Below are 27,497 nucleotides of genomic sequence, written 5' to 3'. Positions count from 1 at the left end.
GCAGAACAGTCGATAACCAGAGGACACCGATTTAAGGTGATTGGCAGAAGATCCAAAGGCGACATGAGGGGAAAAAAAATGATGCAGCGAGTGGTTATGATCTGGAATGCAATGCCTGAAAGGGTGGTGGAGGCAGATTCAATAGTGGCTTTCAAAAGGGAATTGAATAATTACCTTAAGGAAAAAAAAAATACAGGGCTACGGAGAAAGGGCGGAGGAGTGAGACTAGCTGAAGTGCTCTTGCAGAGAGCCGGCACGGGCTTAATGGGCTGAATGGCCTCCTTCTGTGCTGTAACGATTCTCTGATTCTATCTTGTGGAGAGGGGGAGGGAAGAGGCAAACCTCAGACGTGAAGGCTACATAATTTGCAGCAGCCAGAGCACGTGTCCAGATCAATAGGGGCAGTGGACAAAATACCAACATGCAATGGGCAAGTACCCTTTTTCAATTGAACCTGCAGCAAGAGTGCAAAAGTAACAGGGCAGTATTGTGGAGTAAAATTAGGTGGGGATTCAATCAGATTGCATCAGTCCATTGGGTCAGTACAAAGGGGCTATCACATTGGCCCAGAAATTCAGGTCGGAGGCTTCCCCCGACCTGCACTTACCTTGCGCGCCGGCCGTTGAGCTGTGGGCACCTGGGGCCTGGACCAGCTGCCGGCGCGCAGTGCTTGCGTATCCCAGGGGCGCAGTTAGTTCGATGCGTCCCCATGGATCACGTGGACCATGGAGAGCCAATCGGAGCAGGGAATGCTCCATTCATAAGTCTGATAGGAAGTGCTGTCAAACTTAGAAATACTATGGGCCCCTTCTTCTTACAAAACATCACTAAATCTTCAAATAAATTAAAAAAAAAAAAAAAACTATAAATTACATGAAATAACTATTTTAAACAATTTTAATTTTTGAAAAAAATAATTTTATTTTCTAACGGGACTAAAAATAAACTTACCTTGCTTTAAAGTATTTAAAAATAATAAACCTGTGGAAAAAATGTTTTAATTTTAATTAATTCACCACTTACCTTGTAAAAAGCAGGCCTTAGGACTGCTTTTTACATGTCTAACTTCTGCAGACTTACCCTCCCGGGAAAACCTGTTTATAAAAAAAAAAAAAAAAAATGAAGTTCGATGCGCACGCACAGCCTCCCCCGCGCACGCGTTTGACCTCTGAACCCCTTCGTTCAGGGGAACGGAAGTGCCGGTTTCCCGCACATGCGCAATGCATGCAGGAAACCGGCACTTCCATTGGGCCTACGGGTGAGTACCCCGTGTGTACTCACCCGTGGAGACCCGAATTTCTGGACCTATATAATGTTAGCTGCAGCCACTATACTTAATGGCCGAGAAATTGGGTTGGGGCGCCAAAGTGGCGCAAAAGTCACCTGAGCGCAGGATTTAGCGCAGCTATCGGAGTAATACCGATCGCCAGAAATTCAGTTTCAGTGCCGCTCGAGGGACACGGGGCGAGGCTCGAGGCGCTCTGCGTACCTCTTAGGGCGCTGAAACTGATTATCGCAGCGCAACGTGCCACAGCGCCACACGCTGCGGCACGGCATGCTGCGGTACTGCAGGCCTTCCTCCCACTGTTAAGGGGGAGGTGCCTGCAACAGCGCGATCCCCGCTCGCGAGTGCCGGCAAATGAGCCCGGCACCAAGGAGAAGTGCCGGGCTCTCGGGAAACAGCCGGCAATGCCGCGGGGGGGGAGGGGTGGTTAGGAGGCCGGGGACGGAGGTGCTGGCAGGCGGCCGCCGAAAAAGCGGCCGCCCCGCACCTCCACCTTAACTTGCGCCGCTGCCGGCACAGTAAGGCCCCGTGAACCGGGCGCAGGTAGCGAACGGCGCAACTGCGGCGTTCGCTACCAAATATCGCGAATGGGGCGCTGCGCACACCGATGACGTCATCGGTGGCGGCGCAGCGCAAATGCCTAACGCCACCATTAGCGCCCCTACTGAATATCGTGGGAGACGCAGCCAGTGGCGCTACAACCACTGACTGCCTCTTTAGGCGCTAACAGGTGGCGCTACTCACCCAATGTCTCCCCCAATGAGTCATGTAACATTGCGCTCACAATGCCATCTACAGGTGTGATACCATTAGAATTTTGAGACCACGTACTATTTTATAATATACTATTTGATGTCTCTGGGTGTTACATATGGGTAGGAAAGACCAATTAATTTTTTTAAGCAAAGCAGTGTTAGAGACTAGAGGATAACAGATCTAATGTAGGGGAGAGGAAAGGGGGTGGGTGAGGTAATTAGAAGGGGGAGAGGATGAGAGGTGGTGGGGGGAACAGGAGGAGCAGTGGGAGAGGATTGGAGAGGGAGAGGAAGGGAGTATTGAGAGGAATTTAGATTAGTGGGGGTAGGGAATTGAGGAATTGGGGAAGGAGAAATATAACCCGTTCAAGGGGGTGCTGTGGATGGAAAATGCAGGTGGGGGGAGGAGGGGGGGCGTTACTGTAAAAGTGGAAATAAAGCCGGGTAGAGGTAGCCTGTGAAGGGCAACCGCAGCCACTGGGGGATTGGTTTGGAATGGGATTAGCAGTGAGTAGAAGAAATCTTGCTCATTAATGAGGGGAGGGGCTGAAATCTTGCCAGTAGTGGGAGGCCAAAAATTTCCATGTGGGGCGTTGTGTTAGCCTAAGTGTTGCTCAGTGTTTGAGGGGGAGGGGGGATTTATGGCCAAGTCACGTACAGCTGTAATGGTGGAGGTCTAAGGCCGAACTCTACAATACCATTAGAATCTTGAAACCACTCACCGTCTTTAATATATTAAAGATTAACTCAATTACATTGAGGATAACATTGGCACAAAACTTGCTGAAGACACACACCATTCTAATGGCACAAAATTCCCAGGAAAGTATGGTGTAAGTGGCTCACTCCACTATTACGCAGCGCCATAATTTCCTGCAAATTATGTGCCGCTCTGCTGTTTACCCTGCCAAAAAGGTTGGAACAGCAAATGTTCATAGCTCCGCCCCCCCTTTAAAATCAGTGGTGATCGCAAGTTTGCTGAACTAACACCTGCAATTACCACGGCCACTTAGACCGTTAAAGAATGGTGCTGGTGGGCTTTCTAATTTAAACATCTATTGCTATTTCATCTCTATTATTTTCATTCCACTGTGAGTTTAAACTTTAATTACATATAACGCTTTCTAGAATCAACTGAATGAATCAATTAGTTTTCCATTTTAAAATAAGTTTTCCATTTTAAAATAAAACAGTACTCTGTTCACTAATGACCCTTTTTACAATCAGGTATGTTATGTTTTTATTTAAGTAATATAAGAACATAAAATATGGCAACAATGCAGAAGGTGCAATTATGTTTGACCCAGAGACGAGAGGCAACGCAAAAATAAAGCTTAACCTCGAAGACCTGTTCATTAATTTGCCTGTATTTTAATTCAGTGTTTGGTTCAAGAATACATCAGCATTATGGATTTAAAGATCAGGCATGATCTAATGAAATGGCGGAACAGGCTCGAGGGGCTGAATGGCGTACTCCTGTTCCTATGTTCCTAAAGGGATGTCAGTTTTGTGGGTTTTAAGGAGATGTTAGGGATACTTTGCGACTATTCCAACCTGTTATTTCTATAGTATGACGACTCACTATAGGAACAGAAAAGAATTTTCCAGTCCAAAGTTCACAAAATATATGAGCAAGCCAGGACTAAATGGCAGCAGATCAATTTTAGCACAAGCCTCAACCTTTTATACAGTTGCTAATTACATGTCTGAAACCAAAGGGAAACTATATTTTTACTCTTCATTAAAGATATAAACAGTTCACATTTAATCAGCATTTTTTAAGCCAGGATCAGGTACCTGGCTAATTTTTTTCAAGCCTTTTGCTGTTAGATTTTTCTTTGCCCAAAAACTAATTTCACTTTCATGTTTTGAAAGTTCTCATACCCGTGCTATTAAATCTTTTAACTATAATTCAATTACTGGGACTATCCATTGGCCGTGCCACTTCTGATTCGCTGTTATGCTTGCTGTTACGTATTCTAATCAATTCTCCAGCAAATTTTGCCATAAATTTGCCACTAGAAGATAATGAGCACAATGGTCTAACTTATGGCTCTTGTTGCCATTGCAGCAAATTCCAGGTCATTGTCTTTCTTAACTTAATGCACTTTCAGCAGTTTATTGGACACAACAAAAGCAACAACAGGTGTACAATCAGTCGTTTATCTCACTCACATGCACATAGTCTTTTTTTAATATAAATTTTACCTGATTATGGATTTTAAAATGTGTCCTCTAGTTTTCTTCACATCATTTTGAAGCATATTTGAGCAGAAGCTACTAGACTCTTCCATCAGGACAGCTGATTGATTGTAGTGATGCATTTTGGGAAATATGCACTGCATGCGCCAAATTCAGCTCAGGGTCACAGCTTTAGTCAAGAATAACAAGTCCAAGCCTAGGCTTTTGGGAGAGGCTGAGGTCTTCAAGTGAAAAGTTTAATTAAAGCATTAAAAGACAAGACAAGTCAGTGGATAAACTTAATCATATATCATGGTGAATGTCATGTTTTCATTTTTTTTTCAATTTGGGACTTTAGAAGCTCAGACTGAAAAATAAAATGAATAGTGAAACATTTTTCAGAATGCATTTAAACTATTTGTGGGAACCAGGTAGCCAGATTACCAAAAGGTGATATATTCTCACTATAAAAAAGTGAAATGCCACTAAACCTCAGGGCTGCTATATTTTCATAATTTTAACAAGGCATGCTAGACTATCACCATTTTTCAGTTTACTCAAAAAATCACAAGTTTTATTCTGATTTAAATTAGGACATGGTACCTTCATTGTTTTCAGGATTTTGTTTTTTGCTTTTATTTACATATTTGATTTACTGATAAATATAGAATATATATATAAATATACATTATCCAATTGTTCCCCATGTACTCCAGATTTCCAGGATGTTGCCAGGAGGGATATTGGTACTTGGAGTGTTTCTTATCAGACCTCCAAAAATGTCAAAAGAGGAAGCTCAGGATATTTTTTGGAAAGTGAGTACAAGGGCCGTAGCCATTTTGTTTTGCTATCATTAGAAGCTTGTATGTGCTTTCTATATTATGGAATGTAGATCGAAGGGAACAAGTGTTCATGACAAAGTTTTCAACTGCAGTATTGCCTGGATATATAAAAAGTGTTTAGCATATTTAGGGAAATATTGTTATAAAAATTCTTCTTTTCGGTATCTTCTATATACTACAGAGATAGGTTAGAATGACCCAGATTCAGTCTTTCTAAGGCGTTTTTGATTTTGTGTGCTGGCATATAACTCCTGTAGGGTTTATGAATATTAACATAAAAATAGCTAACATACAGTGACATAAAATAGTTGATATACAGGAAACTTTCTGGTATCCGGCACCGACGGGACCGAGCTGGTGCCGTTAGTTCAAAACTGCCGTAGAAACCAGCGCTAATGTTAAAACATACGGAGCTCAGAGCTCCGTGTGAAGCAACAAACCCTGTTGCTTAGCAACAGCTTCAAAACAGTCGGGGCAGCTTGCAAGCATCTAGCTGAAGCTGTTGCTTAGCTACAGAGACGCTTGCAGAGCCAGGACTGGAGAAAAGAAGCAACGAAAAGAAAAAAAATTATCTGAACCGACTCCTGAATTTTGCCGGCAGATAGAGCTTTCCGGACATTTAACCTCCGGATAAACGAAAGTTTCCTGTATTATGCATTATGTGAAAGTGGAGTTAGCCTAAGTTAGAAACTCAGACATTCAGTGCAGACAGGTTGTCAAGGCAACAATGATGAGACATTTCACAGGATCAGGTACAGGAAACTTTGGTTTATCCGGAGGTTGTATGTCCAGAAACCTCGATCTACTGGCAGAAATCAGGAGCCGTTTTGTTAGTTTTTTTTTCCAACAGTCAAAGTCTGTAAAGTCTCTCTGAAGCTGTTGCTAAGCTACAGAGGTGCATCTAAGGTACGGGCCGACTGTTTAGAAGCTGTTGCTAAGCAACAGTGTTTGTTGTCAGATACGGAGATGAAAACCTCCGTATGCTTCAACATTAACGCTGGTATGTCCGGCAGTTTTGATAGATCAGCAACAGCTCAGTCCCGTCGGTGCCGGATATAACAAAGTTTCCTGTAGTTGGAACATAAAAAGATAAGGAGGAAGAACAGGACTTTCTCTTGTTTTTAACCACAATATAGGCTTAAGCAAGAATTAGTGATAGAATAGATTAGATTATAATATGTGATGTTTATACCCATGACTGTGAAATTAAGAAATAACATAATTAAGTAGGCAAATTAGTTCAGGGATAATGAGAAAATTACTGAAGGAAAGCAACTGAATACTGCTAGGTATCAAGGAATATGTCTTAAATCACAGATTAGAAAGGTTGCAGTTGTCTTTTGCTAGCTTCCTACCAAAATCCAGCAGAGAAGTGAAATAGATGATCACTACAGGATATAATAAGTGAGGGTATACTGATGTAAATGGGCAGCTTGAACATAAGACACCAAGGAGGAGAAATTCACTATTGAAGTATTTGGGGGAATTAACTTTTAAAAGTTTGAAAAGTTAGCGCCAGGCGCTAACGATTTCAAACTTTTGAAAAATTCGCCGTTTGCACTCCAAGAAGGAAGTGGAGCGCTAAAGCGCTCCACTTCCTTCTTGGAGCGCAATTGACAGCAGGCGGGGTGGAGACTTCAGCAGCGCTGCACACTGGGCTGTGCAGTGCTACCGCGTTCAAAGGCTCCTTCCCTCCCTTAAAGGGAACAAAAGAGCATAAGAAATTAGAGCAGAAGTAGGCCATTTGGCCCTTTGAGCCTGCTTCGCCATTCAGTAAGATCATGGCTGATGTTTTACCTCATCTCCACTTTCCTGAACTATCCCGATATCCCTTGATTCCCTTAATATTCAAGGACCTGTTGATCTCTGTCTTGAATATACTCAACGACTGAGCCTCCTCAGCCCTCTGGGGTAGAGAACTCCAAAGATTCACCACCCTTTGAGTGAAGAAATTTCTCCTCATCTCAGTCCTAAATGGCCGACCCCTTATTCTGAGACTGTAACCCCTGTTTCTAGACTCCCCAGCCAGGGGAAACATCCTCCCTGCATCTACCCTGTCAAGTCCTGTATGGTTTGTATGTTTCAGTGAGATCAACTCTCATTCTTCTAAACTCTAGAGAATATAGGCCTAGTCTACTCCAATCTGTCCTCATAGGACAATCCCCCCATCCCAGGAACCAGTCTGGTGAACCTTCGTTGCACGCCCTCTATGGCAAGTATATCCTTCCTTAGGTAAGGAGACCAAAACTGTACACAGTACTCCAGGGTATGGTCTCACCAGGGCCCTATATAATTGCAGTAAGACGCCTTTACTCTTATATTCAAATCCTCTTGTAATAAAGGCCAACATACCATTTGCTTGCTGTACCTGCATGTTAACTTTCAGTGATTCGTGTACAAGGACAACCAGGTCCCTCTGAACACCAACATTTCCTAATCTCTTGCCATTTAAAAAATGCTCTGCTTTTCTATTTTTCCTACCAAAGTGGATAACTTCACATTTCTCCACATTATATTCCATTTGCCATGTCCTTGCCCACTTACTTAGCCTGTCTATATCCCCTTGAAGCCTCCTTGCATCCTCCTCACAACTTACATTCCGACCCAGCTTTGTATCATCAGTAAATTTGGATATATTACATTTGGTCCCCTCATCCAAATCATTGATGTAGATTGTGAATAGCTGAGGCCCAAGCACTGATCCTTGCGGTACCCACTAGTTGCAGCCTGCCAACCCGAAAATGACCCGTTTATTCCTACTCTCTGTTTTTTGTCTGTTAACCAAGCCTGAATGCATGCTAGTATATTACCCCCAATCCCATGAGCCCTAATTTTGTTTAATAACCTCTTGTGTGGCACCTTATCGAATGCCTTCTGAAAGGGCCATCGCTGCAGGCTCTGCAATATAAAAGGTACCTACCTGGACCACCAAGGCAGTTGCGATCCCGTGCGATCAGCTCGGCACTCAAATTACATAGATAAACTGAACGCAGATTTTTACTTCAAGGTAAATTAGGCCAGTAAAACAAGAGGCCATAAGTTTAAATTACTGAAAATTAAATTTGAAGATCTTAGAAAAAATGTATGCTCATAAGTGGAATAACCTACTGGGGAAGTTAGTTGAGTTACATATCAGAGGAGTTCATAATGCAGTTGGAGTACTAGAGGGGCAAAGTTGATGGCTGAGTGGTCGTTTGCACTCTTATGATGGCGCTGTGTAGGGTGGATGAAAATGAGTTGACTTCTATATGCACTCCAATGCACTTGTAAGTATGTATACAGGCACATTAGCGTTGTCAGGGTAGAACTTGTAGCATAAGGAGAATGCATTTTCTTTTGATGCCAAGAGCTTCTCTTCTGCTGCATTCGTTATGTTGACATCGACTAACGTATCTAGCTTCCAAGATCAATCTGATCAAATTCAAATTGACATCCTGTATGACCTTTCTGCCTCTTTGACACTATTTATGAATCCATTTTTCTCCACCCACTCGCCTTACAGTTGACCTAGGAGGCATTGCACTCATGTAGTTTCAATGTCTTCACCTCATCTTCTCAAACAGTATTTCCTCTCACACTCACATGGCTGCCTCAGTAGTGTCCCAGGGATCCATTCTTGGTTCACCCCATCCATAATTGGCAAACTATCACGTGGCAACAAAATCTACCAGTATAGAGTCACCTTTCACAGGTATGCCAGTGACACCTAACTCTGCCACAAATGTTGATTCTAGACTGTTGCTGTACTATTGGACTGCCTACCCAAGATCAAGTCCTGAATGAGTTGAAATTTCCGACAGCTCACTGTGGGCAAAGTTGACGTTTTTCTTTTTGGCCAGCACTTATGTGCCTTTAGCTTTAACCCAACAACTTTCCTGGCTGCCCACTCAGTCTGGACTAGGTGGAGTGCAATCTTGCTGTTCGTTTGACCCTGAAGTAAGTTTTCAGCACAGCATATAGTCTGTCATCAAGGTCACCATTTCCCCCCGCACCCCTACCACCACCCCCCCCCCCCCCGCATTGTTGCTGAAATCTCACGAACAGCATCATCACCTTGAGGATCAACTTCTTTAACGCTCTTCTTACTGGCTTCCACTCTTCTGTAAAAGCTTTTATAGATATGTGAAGAGAAAAAGATTGGTGAAGTCAAGCGTAGGTCCCTTGCAGTCAGAATCAGGGGAATTTATAATGGGAAACAAAGAAATGGCAGACCAACTAAATTCATACTTTGGTTCTGTCTTCACAAAGGAGGACACAAATAACCTCCCAGAGATGCCGGGGAACATAGGTCTGATGAAAGGGTGGAACTGAAAGAAATCAGTATTTGTAGGGAAATGGTGTTAGGAAAATTGATGGGACTGAAGGCCGATAAATCCCCAGGGCCTGATAATCTACATCCCAGGGTACTTAAGGAAGTGGCCCTAGAAATAGTAGATGCATTGCTGGTCATCTTCCAGAACTTGATAGACTCTGGAACAGTACCCATGGATTGGAGGGTAGCTAATGTTACCCCACTATTCATAAAAGGTGGTAGAGAAAAAGCGGGGAATTATAGACCGGTAAGCCTGACATCGGTAGTGGGGAAAATGCTAGAATCTATTATAAAAGATGTAATAGCAGAGCACTTGGTAAGCAGTGACAGGATCGGACAAAGTCAACATGGATTTACAAAAGGTAAATCATGCTTGACTAATCTACTGGAATTTTTTGAGGATGTAACTGGTAAAATAGATAAGGGAGAACCAGTGGATGTGCTGTATTTGGACTTTCAGAAGGCTTTCGATAAGGTCCCACATAAGAGATTAGCGTGCAAAATTAAGGCACATGGGATTGGGGGCAAGGTATTGACTTGGATAGAGAACTGGTTGGCGGACAGAAAGCAAAGAGTTGGAATAAACGGGTCGTTTTCCGAGTGGCAGGCAGTGACTAGTGGGGTACCGCAAGGATCGGTCCTAGGACCCCAGCTGTTCACAATATATATTAATGATCTGGACGAGGGAATCGGATGTAATATCTCCAAATTTGCAGACGACACAAAGCTGGGTGGGAGGGTAAGCTGTGAGGAGGATGTCGTGAAACTCCAGTACGATTTGGACAGGTTGGGCGATTGGGCAGAAACATGGCAAATGCACTATAATGTGGATAAATGTGAGGTTATCCACTTTGGTAGCAAAAACAGGAAGGCAGATTATTATTTGAATGGCAATAGATTGGGAGAAGGGGAAGTGCAAAGAGACCTGGGTGTTCTTGTGCACCAGTCGCTGAAGGTAAGCAAGCATTGCTGGATCCCTGTGCCCTAGTGAATCAATTTCAAGATCCTCATCCTCATTTTCAAATGCATCCAGTGCCTCATCCCATCTTATTTGAGTAATCTTTACCAGTCAGACATCTGTCCATACCATCTGCTCCAGGAATACTGCTTGTTCCCCACCTTCTGCTGATCTTTGAGCCATCATGCTCCATCCCTCTGGAATTTTCTTCCAAAACTACTCTACCTAAAAATGTGTCTTATTGGCCAGACCTTTAGTCTCCCTATCTGCCTTCTGTTGCCTAGGCCCTAAGCTCTGGAATTCCCTCCCTATACCTCTCCAGCTCTCTACCTCTCTTTACTCCTTTAAGACGCTCCTTAAAACCTATCTCTTTGACCAAGCTTTTGGTCATCTGCCCTAATTTCTCCTTATGTGGTTCGGTGTCAAATTGTTGTCTTATAATACTCCTGTGCGGCACCTTGGGACATTTTACCACATTAAAGGTGCTATATAAATACAAGTTGTTGTTGTTAAATTGATTCACTTCCTGCATAATATCTGTCCTCTCTAAATCATTCTGAGATATTCTTTTAACTGAAAAGTGCTATATAAATATGTGTTGTTGAGCAACTGAAATGGAAATCCACAGAAAAATCTGGAGTAATAGGCCTCCGATTTTTATTTATATTTATTTGTATTTTTACAAATAAAAAAGATCATAGTATTCCATCTTCCATAGGAAACATTTCATCTATTTCTAATCCAGAAAAAAAAATTAAATTTTAAACACTGGGAACAACCTGTGGTATAAACAGAACATTGTGTAATAGTCTGATAAATATGACCTATGGAGGTGACCTCTACCACCTAAATGTATTACCATGCAGCAATCTTTTACTGATGTGCAGGTTTATACTCTAGCATTCTGTGGTCCATCATGCAACCCACCGTATTATTCCTTGTTGAAAGAAAGAACTAACATTTACATTGCACTACAGCATGTCTGTCAGTCTATCCTAAAACACTTCACAGCCAATGAATTACTTTGAAGTGCAGTTAACTGTTGTTATGTGGGTAACCATGGCTGGCAATTCAGATGCAATCAGTTCCACACTGTAGTGATGTGGTTGTTCTCATCAACATACAAAATTTTATAACATCAGCAAAACCACTAATGTTCCACAAATCCATACCTCTTTGTTAATGACCTTAAATGATCAGTTACAAACTAAGGGGGAGAAATTCAGTAGAGCCCCGTTTGGGGCGCTAACTTCGCCGGGGCGCTAAAAGTAGTGCCCTGGAAAAATTAGCACCCCCGCGTCGGAAATTGGTCGGTTGTGCCCCAAAGGGAAGCAGGGCGCTACTGGAGGCGCCCCGCCTCCCTCTTGGGGCGCTGCAAGTGAATATCATGGCGCTACGTGGCGCTGCGGTATTGCAGGCCTTCCTCCCCCTCTTAAAGGGGAGGGGCCTTGTGCAGTGCGATCTGGGTCCCCGGGGATCGGGAGTGCAGGCAAAAGAGCCCGGCACCCAAGAGAATGTGCCGGGCTCTTGGAGCGCAGCCGGCACTCCGCGGTGGGGGGGGTGGGGTTCCGGAGGCCGGGGACAGGAGCGCAGGCAGGTGCTGGCAGGCGGCCAACAACAAAAATGGCCGCCCCGCACCTCGCCTTTAATTTGCGCCTCCCCGGCCGCAGGTACGCCACCCTGACCCTGTCGGACATAGTGTCCGGCGGTAAATCAGGGGGCGCTCCTGAAGATCGTGAGTGGGGCGCTGCGCACACCAATGACGTCATCGCCAGTGGCGCAGCGCTAACGGTTAGCGCCACCACTAACCTCCCGCTGAATTTGGCGGGAGGCGTAGGCAGTGCCGTGCCCGGGCGCTAGTTAGTTTGCGCCCCACTTAGCGCCCTCTTAAGGTGGCGCAACCAACTGAATTTTTCCCCCTAAGTATTTAAAAGGTGAATGTTCGTTTTAGCTAAGTAGTATAATTGTTTCTAACTTTTCTGCTACAGTTGGCAACTGCTGTTGAGGCTGCTGTCGCAAAGGAAAGACTCTGGAGCTTTTCAGAGGAGGAACCACCTGAGCGAGTTGTTCTCCAAGTCTATGCTGATTCAAAAAAGTATCCTTTAATGGTTAAACTGAGGGACACAGCATTTTATGTAGTAAAGTGTACTACTGTCACAACATAAGTAAGTAAAACCATACTGAGACAACTTATTTTGCAGGTGCTTCTCGATGCCCATTTTTTAATTTTCAGGAGGGGGTCTTGAGTTTCCTGCCACAGGTTACTGCCATTTTCAGGAGTCCCTGTGTCAGCTGGAACCAAAATAAAATCCCTTTTAAGTGACAGCATGTTGTTCTTATAAGGAAACAGGAAAAAATACAATCGGTAGGGGTAGGAAGAGAAAGGGATTAGCGGAGATCCTCTGGAGGGACAAAAGACAGCTTCCTCGGGGAATGTGTGAGAGGGAGAAGAGATGCTTTGTTGAGGAGAGAGAGAGAACATATAAGGGGAAGAAAGAGAATGACCCTATTCGGGAAAGACAGAGAAGTCCTGCTGATTGGGGAAAGTGATAGTGGGTGAGTCACCACGTTCATTGGGGGAGTGAAGTGAATGGAACAGAATGCTTATTGAGGGGGGAGAGAGAGGAGGAGATACAAACCATTATTAATTTGTGTCCGCCATAGATACCTTCTCGGGTTTAGTGGCATCAGACTCTGCCAAAAGTGGATTCCACGTTCCAAAATTCACACATACTGCCAATATCTACTTCTATGGTAGTGTAACTCAGAGAATGTAACATGTCTCCTTTGACATACAAACTGGATATCATGTCTTTCATATGTGCCCTGAAGTGTGTTTCTGCAGTCTTTCAGGAGGTGGCCTGTTACATTTTAGTGAGATAAGGCCAGAACGAAATGTTAAGTTGTTTGATTTCTCAGACAACATGTGAACATATAGAGAAACACCTATGATTGGACTCACTTAATTCAATCAGGACAACTTGTCCTCATATGATAATGCAAAATAATGAACATGTGATGCATGCCCAGGTCAGCTTGAATTAAACTCAATGAAATCGAACCAGCCTCCTGCATCCTATCCTTCTGACTCTGGGTGAAAACTTTCTTCTTAAAAACCCAGCTCTCAGTGTGTGCTTCTGTCCCTATTTTACCTCCCTGTGTTCGCTCCAGAGGGAAGGGCCTGTGCCAGACAATCCCTACCAAGTGCTTTGCAACGCAATGTGTATGAGATGTTCATCAGTTACCAAGACAGCCTAATGAATTGCTTATTGTTTTTTGGAGAAACTCATTCGTATTTTAACAACTTTATGTCTCCATGCTTCTTAAAAAAAACTTCTGTGAATACACTTTTCTTTAAAAACCCAACATTTGAATGTAACTCTGTTACAAATCCTTTTTGTGGCAAAATGATCAAATAATCCTGAAACATAACACAGACCTTGTTGCAGAAGGGAGTGAATAGAGGGAAACACACTATTGCTGGAAGATAGAGAGGTTCCCGTTACTGGAGGAGGGAATTGGATATTTTATTTTTAAACGAGCCTCCATTAATACTACTTTTCATCCTCAGTCCCTCAATTCCTTGCCAGCCCAGGAGTGGGCAAGTTTTCCTCTTATCACCCAGACATCTTTCAGCAGCTAAAGGATGGTTTCAGACTGCCTAGCCCTGGCACTCACTTCTGACCCACTACACATTAATCCATATTTTGCTTGGCCCTTTCAATTGAGTCAATTAGTTGAGGAACATATGTGAGAGGCTAACAGAGAGAATAGCAAATAAAGAGGGTGGAGAGGTGGCAGAGGAAACAAGAAAAATATAGAAATGGGGAGAGGGAAAGAACAAAAATAGGATTCGGAAGAGAAAAACTCACAGTGAAAGAAAAACAGAGAGGGAGGTAATGAATTACTGAGTGGGAGAGAAGCAGATACTGGAAGAGAGAGAACTTTTTTTTAAATGGCCATGAGTAATGAGATCAACTAATTTGCCTGAAAGATATATGTGGAGGATCCAAAAACCTGGATTATAGGTAAAATGTCTACCTATATCAAAAGGCAACCAGAAGAAATAATTATAGCTTTAGATCTCAGTAACAAATAAATTATACAATTTAAGAGGAATCTGCTCTAGTTGGGTAAAAAAATGAACTTTTCCTGAGCTCATTATATACAGGATGAAGTTACGAACCTATGATCTTCACAATCCACAGGTAATAATAGTGCGATGCAGTCTACTCAATTTGAAGTCACTTAATTCAAATTATGTGATAGTTACAATTTTTAAGCACTAAATTCCTGTGTTACTTCTGTTGCTGAATTCAACTTATTGGATTATCTAATTTTTTAATGCAAAAACAACTTTGAATTATCAGGAGTAGACTAGCTTTAAATTTTCTTAAATTTAAAATTTCCGTCTGATGTGGATGCATATCATTAGAAATTTAGGGGGTAAGTGGGAGGCTTTGTAGTCAGTGTGGAAACTTGGTAGATGCGAGCACGAGTTCTGCACTGGCATTCGAGCTTTCAAAATTACCCCTGTAATGTCTTGTATCATTACATAACTTAGTATTCTATTATTACTAATAAAGATTTATATCATGGCTCTGGTTTGTAGAGTGGAGGCACAAAATTTGTTGAATAACACCTGGGCCACAGTATTTATAACAGGCCAGATATGGGACACTAAGTGCAGTGTGTAGTTGCGGTATGAACTCGCATGCCTTAACAATAGTACTACATTTGGCATTTCTTAAACTGCAACCACATGTAAAACTTTTATTTCATACACCTACAGAACGCTTAGAGCAGTAATTAGCACACTTTCTGTTCATCTGGCTTAGAATCCAGGTCAGGCAAATTGCTGAAAATCTCTCTGATAGAGATGTGACATGCAGTAAATGAGTTTGGGCAGCTTCAGTACAAATTTTGATATAGTGACAATAACAGAGACCTGGCTCAAAGAAGGGGAGGATTGGGAACTTAATGGCCCTGAATTTGCGGTCGGAGGCTTCCCGTGGGGAAATGCCTCCGATCTGCAAATAAAATGCCCGCGAACCTGGTGGTCCGGGAGGTCCAGAGACTCATGGCCCTGGGCCTATCCGGGTACGCGCGGGCAGAGGCCCTCGTATTCCAGGGGCGCATACAGTTCACAAGCACCCCAGGATCACGTGGGCCGGCCCAACCAATAAAAGAAGGGAATCCCCATTCATGGGATTCCGTATGTACAGAAATCCCATAAGCATGAATGGGAATACCCCAAAAAATACATGTACACATCAAATAATTATTTTTTTATATTACATATTTAAAATTTAAAATGCCATTTAATTAAATATTTAAAACAAAAATTTAATTTTTTGAAAAATAAATTTTAATGAGGTAAAGGAGCTAAAAATAAACTTACCTTATTGCACAGGTTTTTTAATGAATAAATGATTTTAAATTTTTTTAAAAAATTTCCAATTCTTACGCTGGTAAAAGCAGGCCTTACGCCTGCTTTTACCAGGCATAAGAATTTCACGGACATTTGCTGGGCAGAAGTTGGGCAAATAGCCCAACTCTCCACCCGCGATGCCCTTTTCCCAGGGATGAATTGGATCTATCAACAAGATTCTTGACAGAATGCAAGTTCCAGATTTTTTCGCGCATGCGCTTTCCGCGCAAAAATCTGGAACTTGTGCGGCCCTTAGGCGCGTACACGCCCGTAGTGGCCGCAAATTACGGCCCAATATTCCTGGCTACAAGGTATTCAGGAAAGACACGGAAGGACAAAAAGGAGGGGAGTGGCAATATTGATCAAAGGAACTATTATAGCATGGAAGAGGGATGATGTATGTGAGGAGTCAAAGACAGAATCTATTTGGTTAGAATTAAGGAACAATAGAGGCGCTATTATGCTATTGGGTGTATACTATAGGCCACCAAATAGTGAGAAGGAGATAGAGGAACACATTTGCAGGCGAATTACAGAAAATACAAGAACCATAGAAGGCTGGTTAACAAAATTGAGGCTCATGGAGTAGTTGGGTCAGTGGCAGCTTGGATAAGAAATTGGCTTAAGGACAGAAAAAAGCGAGTTATGGTAAATGGCTGTTTTTCAGACTGGAGGATGGTAGATAGTGGTGTTCCCCAAGGGTCAGTGCTGGAGCCACTGCTTTTTTTGATATATATAAATGACCTGGATATTGGAATACAGAGTAGAATTTCTAAATTTGCTGGTGACACCAAACTTGGGGGTCTGGTACCAATCGACTGCAACAGGACATAGAAAGGCTAGCAGAATGGGCAGACAAGCGGAAGATGGAATTTAATACAGAGAAGTGTGAGGTGATGCATTTTGGCAGAAGGAACAAGGAGAGACAATATACACTTAATGGCACAGTTTTAAAGAGTGTTCAGGGACAGAGGGACCTGGGAGTTAATGTGCATAGGTCCCTGAAGGTGGCAGGACATATTGAGAGAGTGGTTAATAGAGGTATTGAGTACAAAAGTAGAGAAGTTATGCTGAACCTTTATAAAGCAGTGGTTAGGCCACAGCTGGAGTACTGCTTCCAGTTCTGGTCACCACACGTCAAGAAGGTTGTAAAGGCCCTTGAGAGGGTGCAGAGGAGATTTACCAGAATGGTTCCGGGGATGGGGAATCTTCGCTACAAGGACAGGTTGGAGAAACTGGATTTGTTTTCATTAGAGCAAAGGAGGTTGAGGGGTGATTTGATAGAGGTGTACAGGATTATGACAGTTTTGGATAGGCTAGACGGGGAAAGGCTGTTCCCACTAGTTGATGGTACAAGGACTAGGGGACACAGATTTAAGGTTTTGGGCAAGAGATACAGGGGGGACGTGAGGAAAAACTTTTTTACGCAGCGAGTGGTGAGTACCTGGGATCTGCTGCCGACGGAAGTGGTGGAAGTGGAGGCACACAATGTTTTCAAGGGGAGACCGGATAGGCACTTGAGGGAAATAAACTTGCAGGGCTACGGGGATAGAGCGGGGGAATGGGACTGACTGGATTGCTCTACAGAGAGCCGGCACGGACTCGATGGGCCAAATGGCCTCCTTCTGTGCCGTTATGACTCTATGGCCTAGAAATTCGGTTGTTTGCGCCAGCGGTTAGCGCCTAAAGAGACCGAGAATTGGGGCGTTACCTAATGTTGGGGCGGGCGCAATGAAGATAGCGACAACTCCCATATTGACTATACATTTAACGCCTGCGCTAAGCGTTTGCGCGCGCCCGCGAGCGCAAGCACATAATGACGTCATTTCATGGTGCAACGCCTTTTAGGGGCGCCTGAGTGGATATTGGGTGGCGCCTGGAGCCTTAACGCCTAGCGCTATTAGTGACAGTTCGAAGGAGCGTCAGCAGGCCCTTCTCGGAGTCGGGGGGCGCTATTTAAAGGGGACAGCTCTAGTATAGAAGCTTCAGCCACTTGGCCTGTTCATTGCGATCATTGGTGGAGAGAGTTGGGGAGCTACTGTGGAGCAGAGTTTTTGGATTTTAGCATTAGAGTACTTGGGACCCTCAAACCTGTCCGGAGCAGTTGGACCACTAGACCTGCATCGGAATGGGAGATGCTTTGGAGGGCGTCGGGCTCCTGGCCGAACACTATGAAGGGGCAGAAAGACGGCGGGAGAGAGGGCCGGGATTGGCCAGAAGGAGGAGGGGCAATGGAGTTTGCCCAATCCGAGGGTATGCTGCGAGGGTCTTTAGGGGTCATACCTTAACATGTCGGAGGAGCAGTGTGTGCAAAGGCTCTGAATCGGGATGGACGTTGTTACTGAGCTGTGCCACCTGCTTACTGAGGATCTGCAGCCGCGTCAACGGTGCATGACCTCTGTCGGTGGCCGCTAAATGACTGTTGGCCTCAATTTTTATGGCAACGGATCCTTTCAGTGAGCCATTGGGGACATCGCGAATATCTCTCAGGTTGCAGTCCACTGCTGCATCCGGCAAGTTACAGCTGCCCTTTATAGGCGAAGGCCTCAATTCATCACCTTCCCTCCGACCCTGGAGAAGCAGGCGGAGGAGGAGGAGGAGGAGGAGGAGCAGGAGGAGGAAGATGGAAGGGCTCCTGAAAGTGGAAGGGCCATCCGTCACTGGCTCATGAGGAGTCGTCTCGAGGCCCCTCTAGCGGAATGATGAGTGTCTTAACTGCTGCGCACTTGGATGTTTGAAAGCATCTGAAGGCCAGCATCACTGTAATTATTCACATACACCATAGCACATTTAAACTTCTCTTTATTGTCACAAAAGTCTTTCATTACAGCAAAACAACGTCATGTCAACAGAAACCATAACAAACAAAATAACAGTAAACTCTTCGGCAAAGCCGCCAAACTGAACAAACTATTTCCAACAATTCCAACAGGTGAGGGTCTCCTTGAGTTTGGCCAAAGAAACGTCTCAGGACCTCCCTCTACCGCTGGCCCCTTGATGGAGAACGACTTCTCTTTCGCGCTCGGCCCCTTCCCTCCCTGCTGCTCCTACGTAATTGAACCCCAGTGGCGGGGTGAAGGCTGGGGGACGCCTGCTGACTGTCTGGAAGCGCAGAAGCCCCTGAGGGACGGCCTGGCCGACCTCTGGGCTTGGAGGGTGCGGACGCAGGATGCTTGATCTGAGCATGGCTGGAAGCAGTGTGCACTGCAGGTGGTGGCAGCTGCACTGCAGACGTGCCAGCGCTGGCATGTGGAATGGTCACCTGCCGAGAGAGGACACCTGCACCATTGTCGGATGACACACTGGCTCTCTGAGGGGACCGGCTCGGCTCATCCGCCACAATCGCATGCTCCACTGATTCCTGGCCTTGTATGGGACTGGAAGGGCCCGGGGTGATCCTAGCTGATGCAGATAGGGTGGCTGCAGTGAGAGTTCACGTTGCCTCAATCTGGGTGTGGACAAGGCCGGCAAGTGACTGCGTGGCAGCAGTGAGGACCTGTGAGCCAGGTGCCAGTGCTTCGGAGAAGCCCTGGACAGTTCTTTCCATTGCTTCGGACAAGGCCGGTGCTGACCGCTCCACTGCCTCAGACAAGCCCTGGACAGACCTTTCCAGGGATTGTCCGAAGCCCTGAACAGTCCTTTCCATAGCGGCCTCGAAGCCCTGGACAGTCCTCTCCATTGTTGGTCCAAAGCCCTCGACAGACCTCTCCATTGTTGCCCCGAAGCCCTGGAGAGTCCTGTCCATTGTTGCCCCAAAGCCCTGGAGAGTCCTCTCCATTGTTGCCCCGAAGTCCAACACACTCTTTGCCAGTGTATCTATTGACAGGCATCCTCCCCACTGCAGCCATCAGCTCAGTGTGCCTGAGCCGGGCCTGGGTGCTCATTTCAGCCAGGCGACGCACCTCCTCTGCACTCTGTGCAGCAGTCATCACTACCTGCCTTGCCCTCCGGGGAGACGGTGGCCGAACTTGCCTACCCCCCTTGCGTTACTGCATGCCGCTTGGTCCGGCAACTGCCTGATCATCAGAGCCCCCCCCCCTCCCCTCCAGGGAACTACTATCCCCAATCTGTACATGTGTATGCTCCTCTGAGATTGGAGCGGATGGTCCGGCTTCCTCCTGATCCTCACCTCCGGAGGCACTGGCACTGGCAGCTTCAGGGTGTGGAGCCCCAGTTGGTGATGCATCATCTGAAAGCAGGGAGGTGGAAGAGTGGCTTTAGCAAAAGGACAGGTTGGCGGAAAGGCATGGCAGATTGCGGCACACTGAGGAAGCATGCTGGCAGGGGGACCAAGTGGAAGGAGACAGTTGCAAAAGGTGAGAGCCTTACCCTCGCTGTCGAGAATGGGGTCGGCAGCTGCAGTGGTAACAGGACCAGACAGACGTCCTCCAAGAATCTGGTGCACTCCTCGAGATCCGTGAGAGTGACCACTTGTGGAGGTCCGCCACCGGTTCGACGCTGCTCCTTCCGCATCGTCGCCAGCTTGGACTGCAGGGGAAAGAAGGGGAAGTTCTGTAACATGATGCCTTGAGAGATCATCTCATGCCCCCCATGGTGCAAGGGCCCTTACATGATGCCTTGAGAGATCATCTCATGCCCCCCATGGTGCAAGGGCCCTTACATGATGCCTTGAGAGATCATCTCATGCCCCCCATGGTGCAAGGGCCCTTACATGATGCCTTGAGAGATCATCTCATGCCCCCCATGGTGCAAGGGCCCTTACATGTGGCCTTGAGAGAAATGTCCATGTGTGTGCCCAGAAAGGGCCATGGGTGCTTGCTGACAGATGGCCATTGTGGCATCATGGCAACAGGGTCCTCGAAGTTAGGTGCAGATGGAGGGAATCAGAAGTTTGCATAACCAACACTCACCCTAACGACCAGAGTGAGGTCGTTGAATTTCTTCCTGCACTGAACAGGGGTCCTGGTCGCCAAGCTGTTGGAGTTGACCCTCTGAGAAACCTCCCTCCAAGATCGCCGGTAAGCCTTTTGATTCGGCCTCTTGCCATTGTCAGGATACAGAACATCTCGACGGCGCTCAACTGCAGACACCAAGTGGTCCAGGGCCTCAGTGCTGAAGCGCTCTGCTCTCTGTCTCACCTTCTCCATCCTCACCAAGTTTCTTGCGCCAGAGAAGGGCGAGCGCCGATTCTGAGGCCTACAGGGCGTTGAGTGTAGCAGCTCAGGCTGACTGACCCACCCCTTTAAGAGCCGGCCGGCGCCTGGAAGTCTCGTGGTTTCCGGTAATTGAGATCACCTGCGCTGCGCCCGTCCGCGACGATATTGGGTAGCGCCTGAACTTTTGCGCCTTAGGAGCCCCGTGCAACGTCTGAGTTAGCGCCTCAATCCCCTTTGGGGGCGATGCAACCCAATATCTCGCCAGGCAGCGATAAGTTTCGTCTGGCTATAAACTTTGCGCAGCGCCAGTTCTAACGCCTCAAGCGGGGCTATACCCAATTTCTAGGCCTATGTCTATAACTACAAAGTAGTGATAATGGGGGACTTCAATTATCCTAATATTAATTGGGATAGTAACAGTGTAGAGGGCAAAGAGGGGGAGGAATTCCTGAAATGTGTACAAGAGAGCTTGTTTGATCAGTGTGTTTCCAGCCCAATGAGGAAGGAAGTAGTGCTGGATCCATTTCTGGGAAACCAAGTGGGGCAAGTTTCAGTGGGGGAGCATTTGGGGAAACACTGGTCATAATATCATCAGGTTTACAACAGTTACGGAAAAGGACAAGGAACAATCACGCGTAAAAGTACTTAACTTGGAGGAGTTTGGAATTGGAATCAAAAATTGGTAGGTGAAACAGTAATTCAACAAACGGAGGCCTTCAAAGAGGTGATAGTTCGGGTACAGACTAGTCACATTCCCATGAGGGGGAAAAGAAGGGCATCCAAAGCTAGAGCTCCCTGGATGACAAAAGATATAGGGCTAAAAGGTCTATAGCCCCCGAAAACAGGCGCAGGATCGCGATGCACGATTAACCCGCGCCCATTCAAAGTAATGCAGGCAGCATGCAGACTTGGTGCTGCCTGCTAAATTAAATGATAGTGGCATGCAGCCCAGCGCTAAACGTGCTGCTGAGAGGCTGCACGTTCTGCAGGGGGCCCAAATTTGTGTGAGGCTAGCACCAATTAAAGCTAACCTGCACTTCTTAAAGCCAGCCTGTACCTCTTAAAGGGGAGGTGCAGTTTGACAAGACTGGGTGCTGGAAGTGATTCCAGAAGGCAGCTTCAACTGGGAAACATTCAGCAATGGCACAACAGACCAGAGCGAGGTTGCCAAGGTTCTAAGACTGGTGGTCTTAGTACGGGAGGTGGAGAGGAGGAGAGAGGTTCTATTTCCACAGGAGGCTGTCCAGACAGACTCTGCAAAGGCAGTGGGAGCAGATAGCCATGGAGGGCCAATGCCAACAGTATTGCCCCGAGGACCTGGCTGCATTGGCAGAAGAAGTTCAATGACCTCACACCAGTGATCAAGGTTAGTGAATACATCTTCAAATGCAATATCCCACAAACTGCACTACTAGCCTCACACACTGCTCAATTCACCACATCCCCATCACTCACCTCCCAACAATTTCTTATCAATCAAGACTCATATGCTCCATCTCACCCTCACACACTTAAACTGCTGCGAGCTTCACACCCACATCTCACAGCTTGCACACACTGCCAGCTATTCAACCATAACAGCCATGTCAGCCAAACACATTGAACCACACTCACTGACACACTTCCCTCTCACTTGCAGGACAAGGTGTAACACAACTGTAGCGAGCGACAGCTAACTGGAGGGGGAGAGGCGCACCTCCATATCCTGACCCCACTGGAGGAGACGGTGCTCGGCATAATTGGAGTGGCTATGACTGAAGCCATGGCCAGCGACCGCGCTGAAACCATTGAAGATGACGGTATGCTCATACCTAATCCTCCTTCTCACATCCCACTTCCCCCTCATCCCACAATCTCTTCTGACTTAAAGCTGCAGATGGTGTAAGCATGCACCTCTTGCTTTCCCCACCCCCTCCTCTCACCACAACCCTACCCTTGTGCTTTTCTCATTTCAGAGACCCAAGAAATCCAACCTGGCCAGGCAGTGGTGGAAATGGATGAGAAGAGTGACGAAGAAACACCGTCACTCAATCTGACACTCAGCCACCAGCTCAGATATTGCACTGCGCGGACTTTAGAGGGTAGCTTAGAGGCAGGATCTGCACATGGTGAGTCACCAGGCACAATTGGGCTGCAGCCAGGGCAGGGGGAAAGGGGAACACAGGTGCCAGCTCCCCGGAGGGTGAGGTTGCACACGAGTTCTGTTGCACAGGACTCAGATGAGGACTTCGATGGGGCGGCCTACAGAACAAAGCTGATGGGTATGCACAACAAAATTCTGGGTGCAATGGCAGGCCTGCCAGAAAGCCTGAATGCAATATCAAGGAGCATGGAGGAGTCCAGCTCCAACCTTGCACAGGACTTTGCACAGAGCTCGGAGCCCATCCTTTCCAATGTGGAAGAGGTGCGCAGATCCATTAGTGCACTTCTGGACCCAACCATGATGCAGCGTCTGATGGCCAATGTCTCAGCTTCCATTGCTGCACAAGTAGAAGCCACCCAACATCTCTAAGTGCTGGAATGGAAGCTCAGACTGGTCATGCAAGCTCAGCTTGTTACCACGCAAGCACAAACTGCTGCAGCATAGCTGCGGTTAGCAGTGTTGAAAGGGGTTTACAGGGTGTTCCAGCAATCTGTCCTCCAGCAGATTACTAGGATTGCTGAGGCGCCGCCCCGGGGGGAGTGGCAGTGGCACCGTGGATGACGAACTTGCTGTCCTCTGTCAGGGTGACAGCATTCATCCTCCCACCACCGTCACTCCACCAGTGTCCTTGCTGTTGCATGTCAGCCAGCCAGACTGCTGCCGCCCATGCCGAGGTAGTGCAGCGCAAAGCCGGGCCTACTAGGCCCAGACCTGCTCGAGGTCGTCCTGCAAGGCCATCTGCAGTCTCCCCCACTGAAAGTCAGCAAACTTCCACCAGCCATGCTGCAGCCACTAGGGTAGCACTTCGTAGGAGCGCTAGGATAGGCAAATGCACACGGAAGACAGGCACTAAGGGAACGCACAAGGGATCTTTTAAATGAAATATTGTAATGGTTTGATTCATAAAATTGTTTTGGAATGTTTTTGTGGTGGCTTTTATGGTAGCATTGTGGCCAAGAGAACATTGTGATGGTCAGTAACAGAGGGAAGGGAAGGTGTGGGACTATTTGTGAATGGGGAATTGGAGTTGTGTTTACTGGTACCGCAGTCGGATGAGTCGGTCACAGACAGCCCGGGCAGAAAGGGGCTGCCTGGATTGCCTCCTCCCTTCTCCTCCTCTTCTACTTCCTCTTCCTCCTCCTCCTCCTCGTCAGCTGGTCAGCATATGCCTGGTGGCAAGGGCTGTGCCCTCATGATGGCGAGATTGTGCAGCATGCAGCAGACCACAACGAATCTTGAGACGCTCTCTGGCGAGTACTGCAGAGCTCCTCCAGTGTGGTCCAGGCAGTGGAAGCGTTATTTAAGAACGCCAATGGTCTGCTCTATCAGATTCCGTGTGGCAGCATGCCTTTCATTGTATGCATGCTGCCCATGTGTGCGTGGGTTGCACGGTGGAGTCATGAGCCAGGTGACCAGCGAATAGCCCTTGTCGCCCAGAAGCCACCCTCTGGTTTGTCATGGTGGCTCAAATGCTGATGGTGCTGCGGACTGTCACAGAATGAAGGTGTCATGACTGCTTCCAGGATACCGAGCATTGACCTGCATGGTTCGCTGAGTATGGTTGCACACCAGCTGGACATTGAGAGATTGGAATCCCTTCTGGTTGTGGTACATCTCCGAAATGAGATGCGGTGCCCACAAAGCGACGTGTGTGCAGTCAATGGCACCCTCCACCATGGGAAAGCCTGCTGTCTTGGCGAAGCCGCGAGCTCACTCCACCTGCTTCTCTCTGCCAAGAGAGAATTAAATGTATTCACCTCCCTTATACAGGAGTGGACGGCGAACTGGGAGATGTTACAGATGTCGCCTGCTCCAGCCTGGAAGGAGCCCGACTTGAAGAAGTTCAAAGCCACGGTCACCTTTACAGCCACTGGCAGTGCCATTCTCGCCCTGGACTGAGGCTGCAGGTCTGCCTGCAGCAGGTGGCAGATTTAAGTGAGCACCTCCTTAGTACATCAGAGACGTCGCATGCACTGTTCATCGCTGAAGTTAAGGTAGGAGAATTGCTCCCGGAAGACCCTGGGTGGAAATGGCCTCCTGTTGAGAGCCCTTCTCCCCCTCCGCCTCCTGCTGCTTCTAGCAGCTTGTCCTGCTCTGGGTCGCCTCTGCTCATTCTCCCTGTCACGCTGCAGGCCAAGAGGGATGAAAATACTGCATCCATGTCTGGGAGCAACTGGTCTGAGCAGCCCCCTTGCAAGTTAGTACCAAGTCCCTGAGCACGTGCCACACCACTCCTTGTAGGCTTTAGGCAACTTTAAAGAAGTCTAGAAAGTGCCAAACACTTCTACAATCAAACAGCAACTAACCTGTAAGTAGGTGATGATCTCTTTAAATAGCGCTGGTGGGGGTCCTTCTTGCAGCTGAACGCATGTTCCACTCTGTGAGGTTAAGAGAGGGCGTTAGTTCCAGTGCTGACGTTGAAAATGGCAGCACAGGCGTCAAATCAGTGTTACACGCTGATTGACGTCATGATCTGCGTATTCTGCATACTTCTGGCTTACGCTCCCAGCGCTGACGCTAACACCCTCACCAAAATGGCTTCCGGCGTGGCCCGCATTATAAGTGTGCGTGTGCTACTCAGACACCATTTCGACCCAAAATGGCGCCTGTAGCGTCCAAACACTGGGCGCTACACAACTGAATTTTTAGCCCATAGAAATTAAAATGAGACAGAAAAAGGAGGCTTATGACAAATGTAAGGTACGTAAGACAGGAGAGAACAAAGCTGAATATAGAAAGTACAGAGGAGACCTAAAAAAGGGAATAAGAGGGGCAAAGAGAGTGTATGAGAATAGATTAGTGGCTAAAATAAAAGGGAACTCAAAAGTCTTTTATAAACATATAAATAGTAAAAGGATAGTGAGAGGAATGGTGGGGCTGATTAGGGACCAAAAAGAGATATTCTTGTGGAGGCAGACGGCATGGCTGAGGTATTAAATGAGTACTTTGCATCTGTCTTCATTAGAGATGAGGATGCTGCCAATGTAGCAATAAAGGAGGAGGCAGTAGAGATATTGGATAGGATATAAAAATAGATAAAGAGGACGTACTTAAAAGGTTGGCTGTCTTCAAAGTAGAAAAGTCACCCAGTCCAAAAGGCTTTCGATAAGGTCCCGCTTAAGAGATTAGCGTGCAAAGTTAGAACACATGGGATTGGGGGTAAGGTACTGACTTGGATAGAGAACTGGTTGGCAGACAGGAAGCAAAGAGTTAGAATAAACGGGTCTTTTTCCGAGTGGCAGGCAGTGACTAGTGGGGTACCGCAGGGATTGGTGCTAGGACCCCAGTTATTCACTATATATATTAATTAATGGATCTAGACGAGGGAACTAGATGTAATATCTCCAAGTTTGCAGACGACACAAAGCTGGGTGGGCGTGTGTGCTGTGAGGAGGATGCAGAGAAACTCCAGTATGATTTGGACAGGTTAGGTGATTGGGCAGATGCGTGGCAGATACAGTATAATGTGGATAAATGCGAGGTTATCCACTTTGGTGGCAAAAACAGGAAGGCAGATTATTATCTGAACGGCAATAGATTGGGAAAAGGGGAAGTGCAACGAGACCTGGGTGTCCTTGTGCACCAGTCGCTGAAGGTAAGCATGCAGGTGCAGCAGGCGAATAAGAAGGCAAATGGTATGTTGGCCTTCACAGCGAGAGGATTTGAGTACAGGAGCAAGGATGTCTTGCTGCAGTTGTACAGGGCCTTGGTGAGACCACACCTTGAGTATTGTGTGCAGTTTTGGTCGCCTCATCTGAGGAAGGATGTTCTTGCCATGGAGGGAGTGCAGCGAAGATTCACCAGACTGATACCTGGGATGGCAGGAATGACGTATGAAGAGAGGTTGGGTCGATTGGGCTTGTATTCGCTAGAGTTTAGAAGAATGAGAGGGGATCTCATTGAAACTTATAAAATTCTAACAGGACTAGACAGACTAGATGCAGGAAGGATGTTCCCGATGGCGGGGGGGTCCAGAACCAGGTGTCACAGTCTAATGATAAGCGGTAAGCCATTTAGGACTGAGATGAGGAGGAATTTCTTCATTATTATTATAGAAGATAGGAGCAGGAGTAGGCCATTCGGCCCCTCGAGCCTGCTCCGCCATTCAATGCGATCATGGCTGATCATCCAAATTCAGTACCCGGTCCCTGCTTTCTCCCCATACCCCTTGATCCCTTTAGCCTTGAGAAATATATCCAACTCCTTCTTGAATATATTTAATGAATTGGCCTCTACTGCCTTCTGTGGTAGAGAATTCCACAGGTTCACCACTCTCTGGGTGAAGAAATTCCTCCTCATTTCTGTCCTAAATGGCCTACCCCTTATCCTTAGACTGTGACCCCTGGTTCTGGACTCCCCAACCATCGGGAACATCCTTCCAGCGTCTAGTCCTGTTAGAATTTTATAAGTTTTGATGAGATCCCCTCTCATTCTTCTAAACTCCAGCGAGTACAAGCCCAATCGATCCAATCT

At 46.5% G+C, this 27,497-nt stretch overlaps 1 protein-coding gene across 10 annotated transcripts in view; it reads left to right on the top strand.

Annotated features, from left to right (window-relative positions):
• LOC147122003 (protein odr-4 homolog) overlaps positions 1 to 27,497 on the top strand; it is a 440,279-nt gene that overhangs the window by 344,962 nt on the left and 67,820 nt on the right. For 9 of the 10 annotated variants that reach the window (XM_085982624.1, XM_085982628.1, XM_085982625.1 and 6 more), the window contains 3 exons: positions 4,938 to 5,036; positions 12,322 to 12,428; positions 14,505 to 14,541. In XM_085982624.1, coding sequence (XP_085838750.1) covers positions 4,938 to 5,036; positions 12,322 to 12,428; positions 14,505 to 14,541 — 243 coding nt within the window. The remainder of the gene's footprint in view (positions 1 to 4,937; positions 5,037 to 12,321; positions 12,429 to 14,504; positions 14,542 to 27,497) is intronic. The other variant, XM_085982619.1, reaches the window with a different exon arrangement.

This window comes from Somniosus microcephalus, chromosome 3 (genome assembly GCF_052327205.1).
Source record: "Somniosus microcephalus isolate GS21.2 chromosome 3, FLI_Smic_1.0, whole genome shotgun sequence".
NCBI lineage: Eukaryota > Metazoa > Chordata > Chondrichthyes > Squaliformes > Somniosidae > Somniosus > Somniosus microcephalus.
Note: the sequence above shows the minus strand (reverse complement) of the source record. Positions and strands in the feature narration are given on the sequence as shown.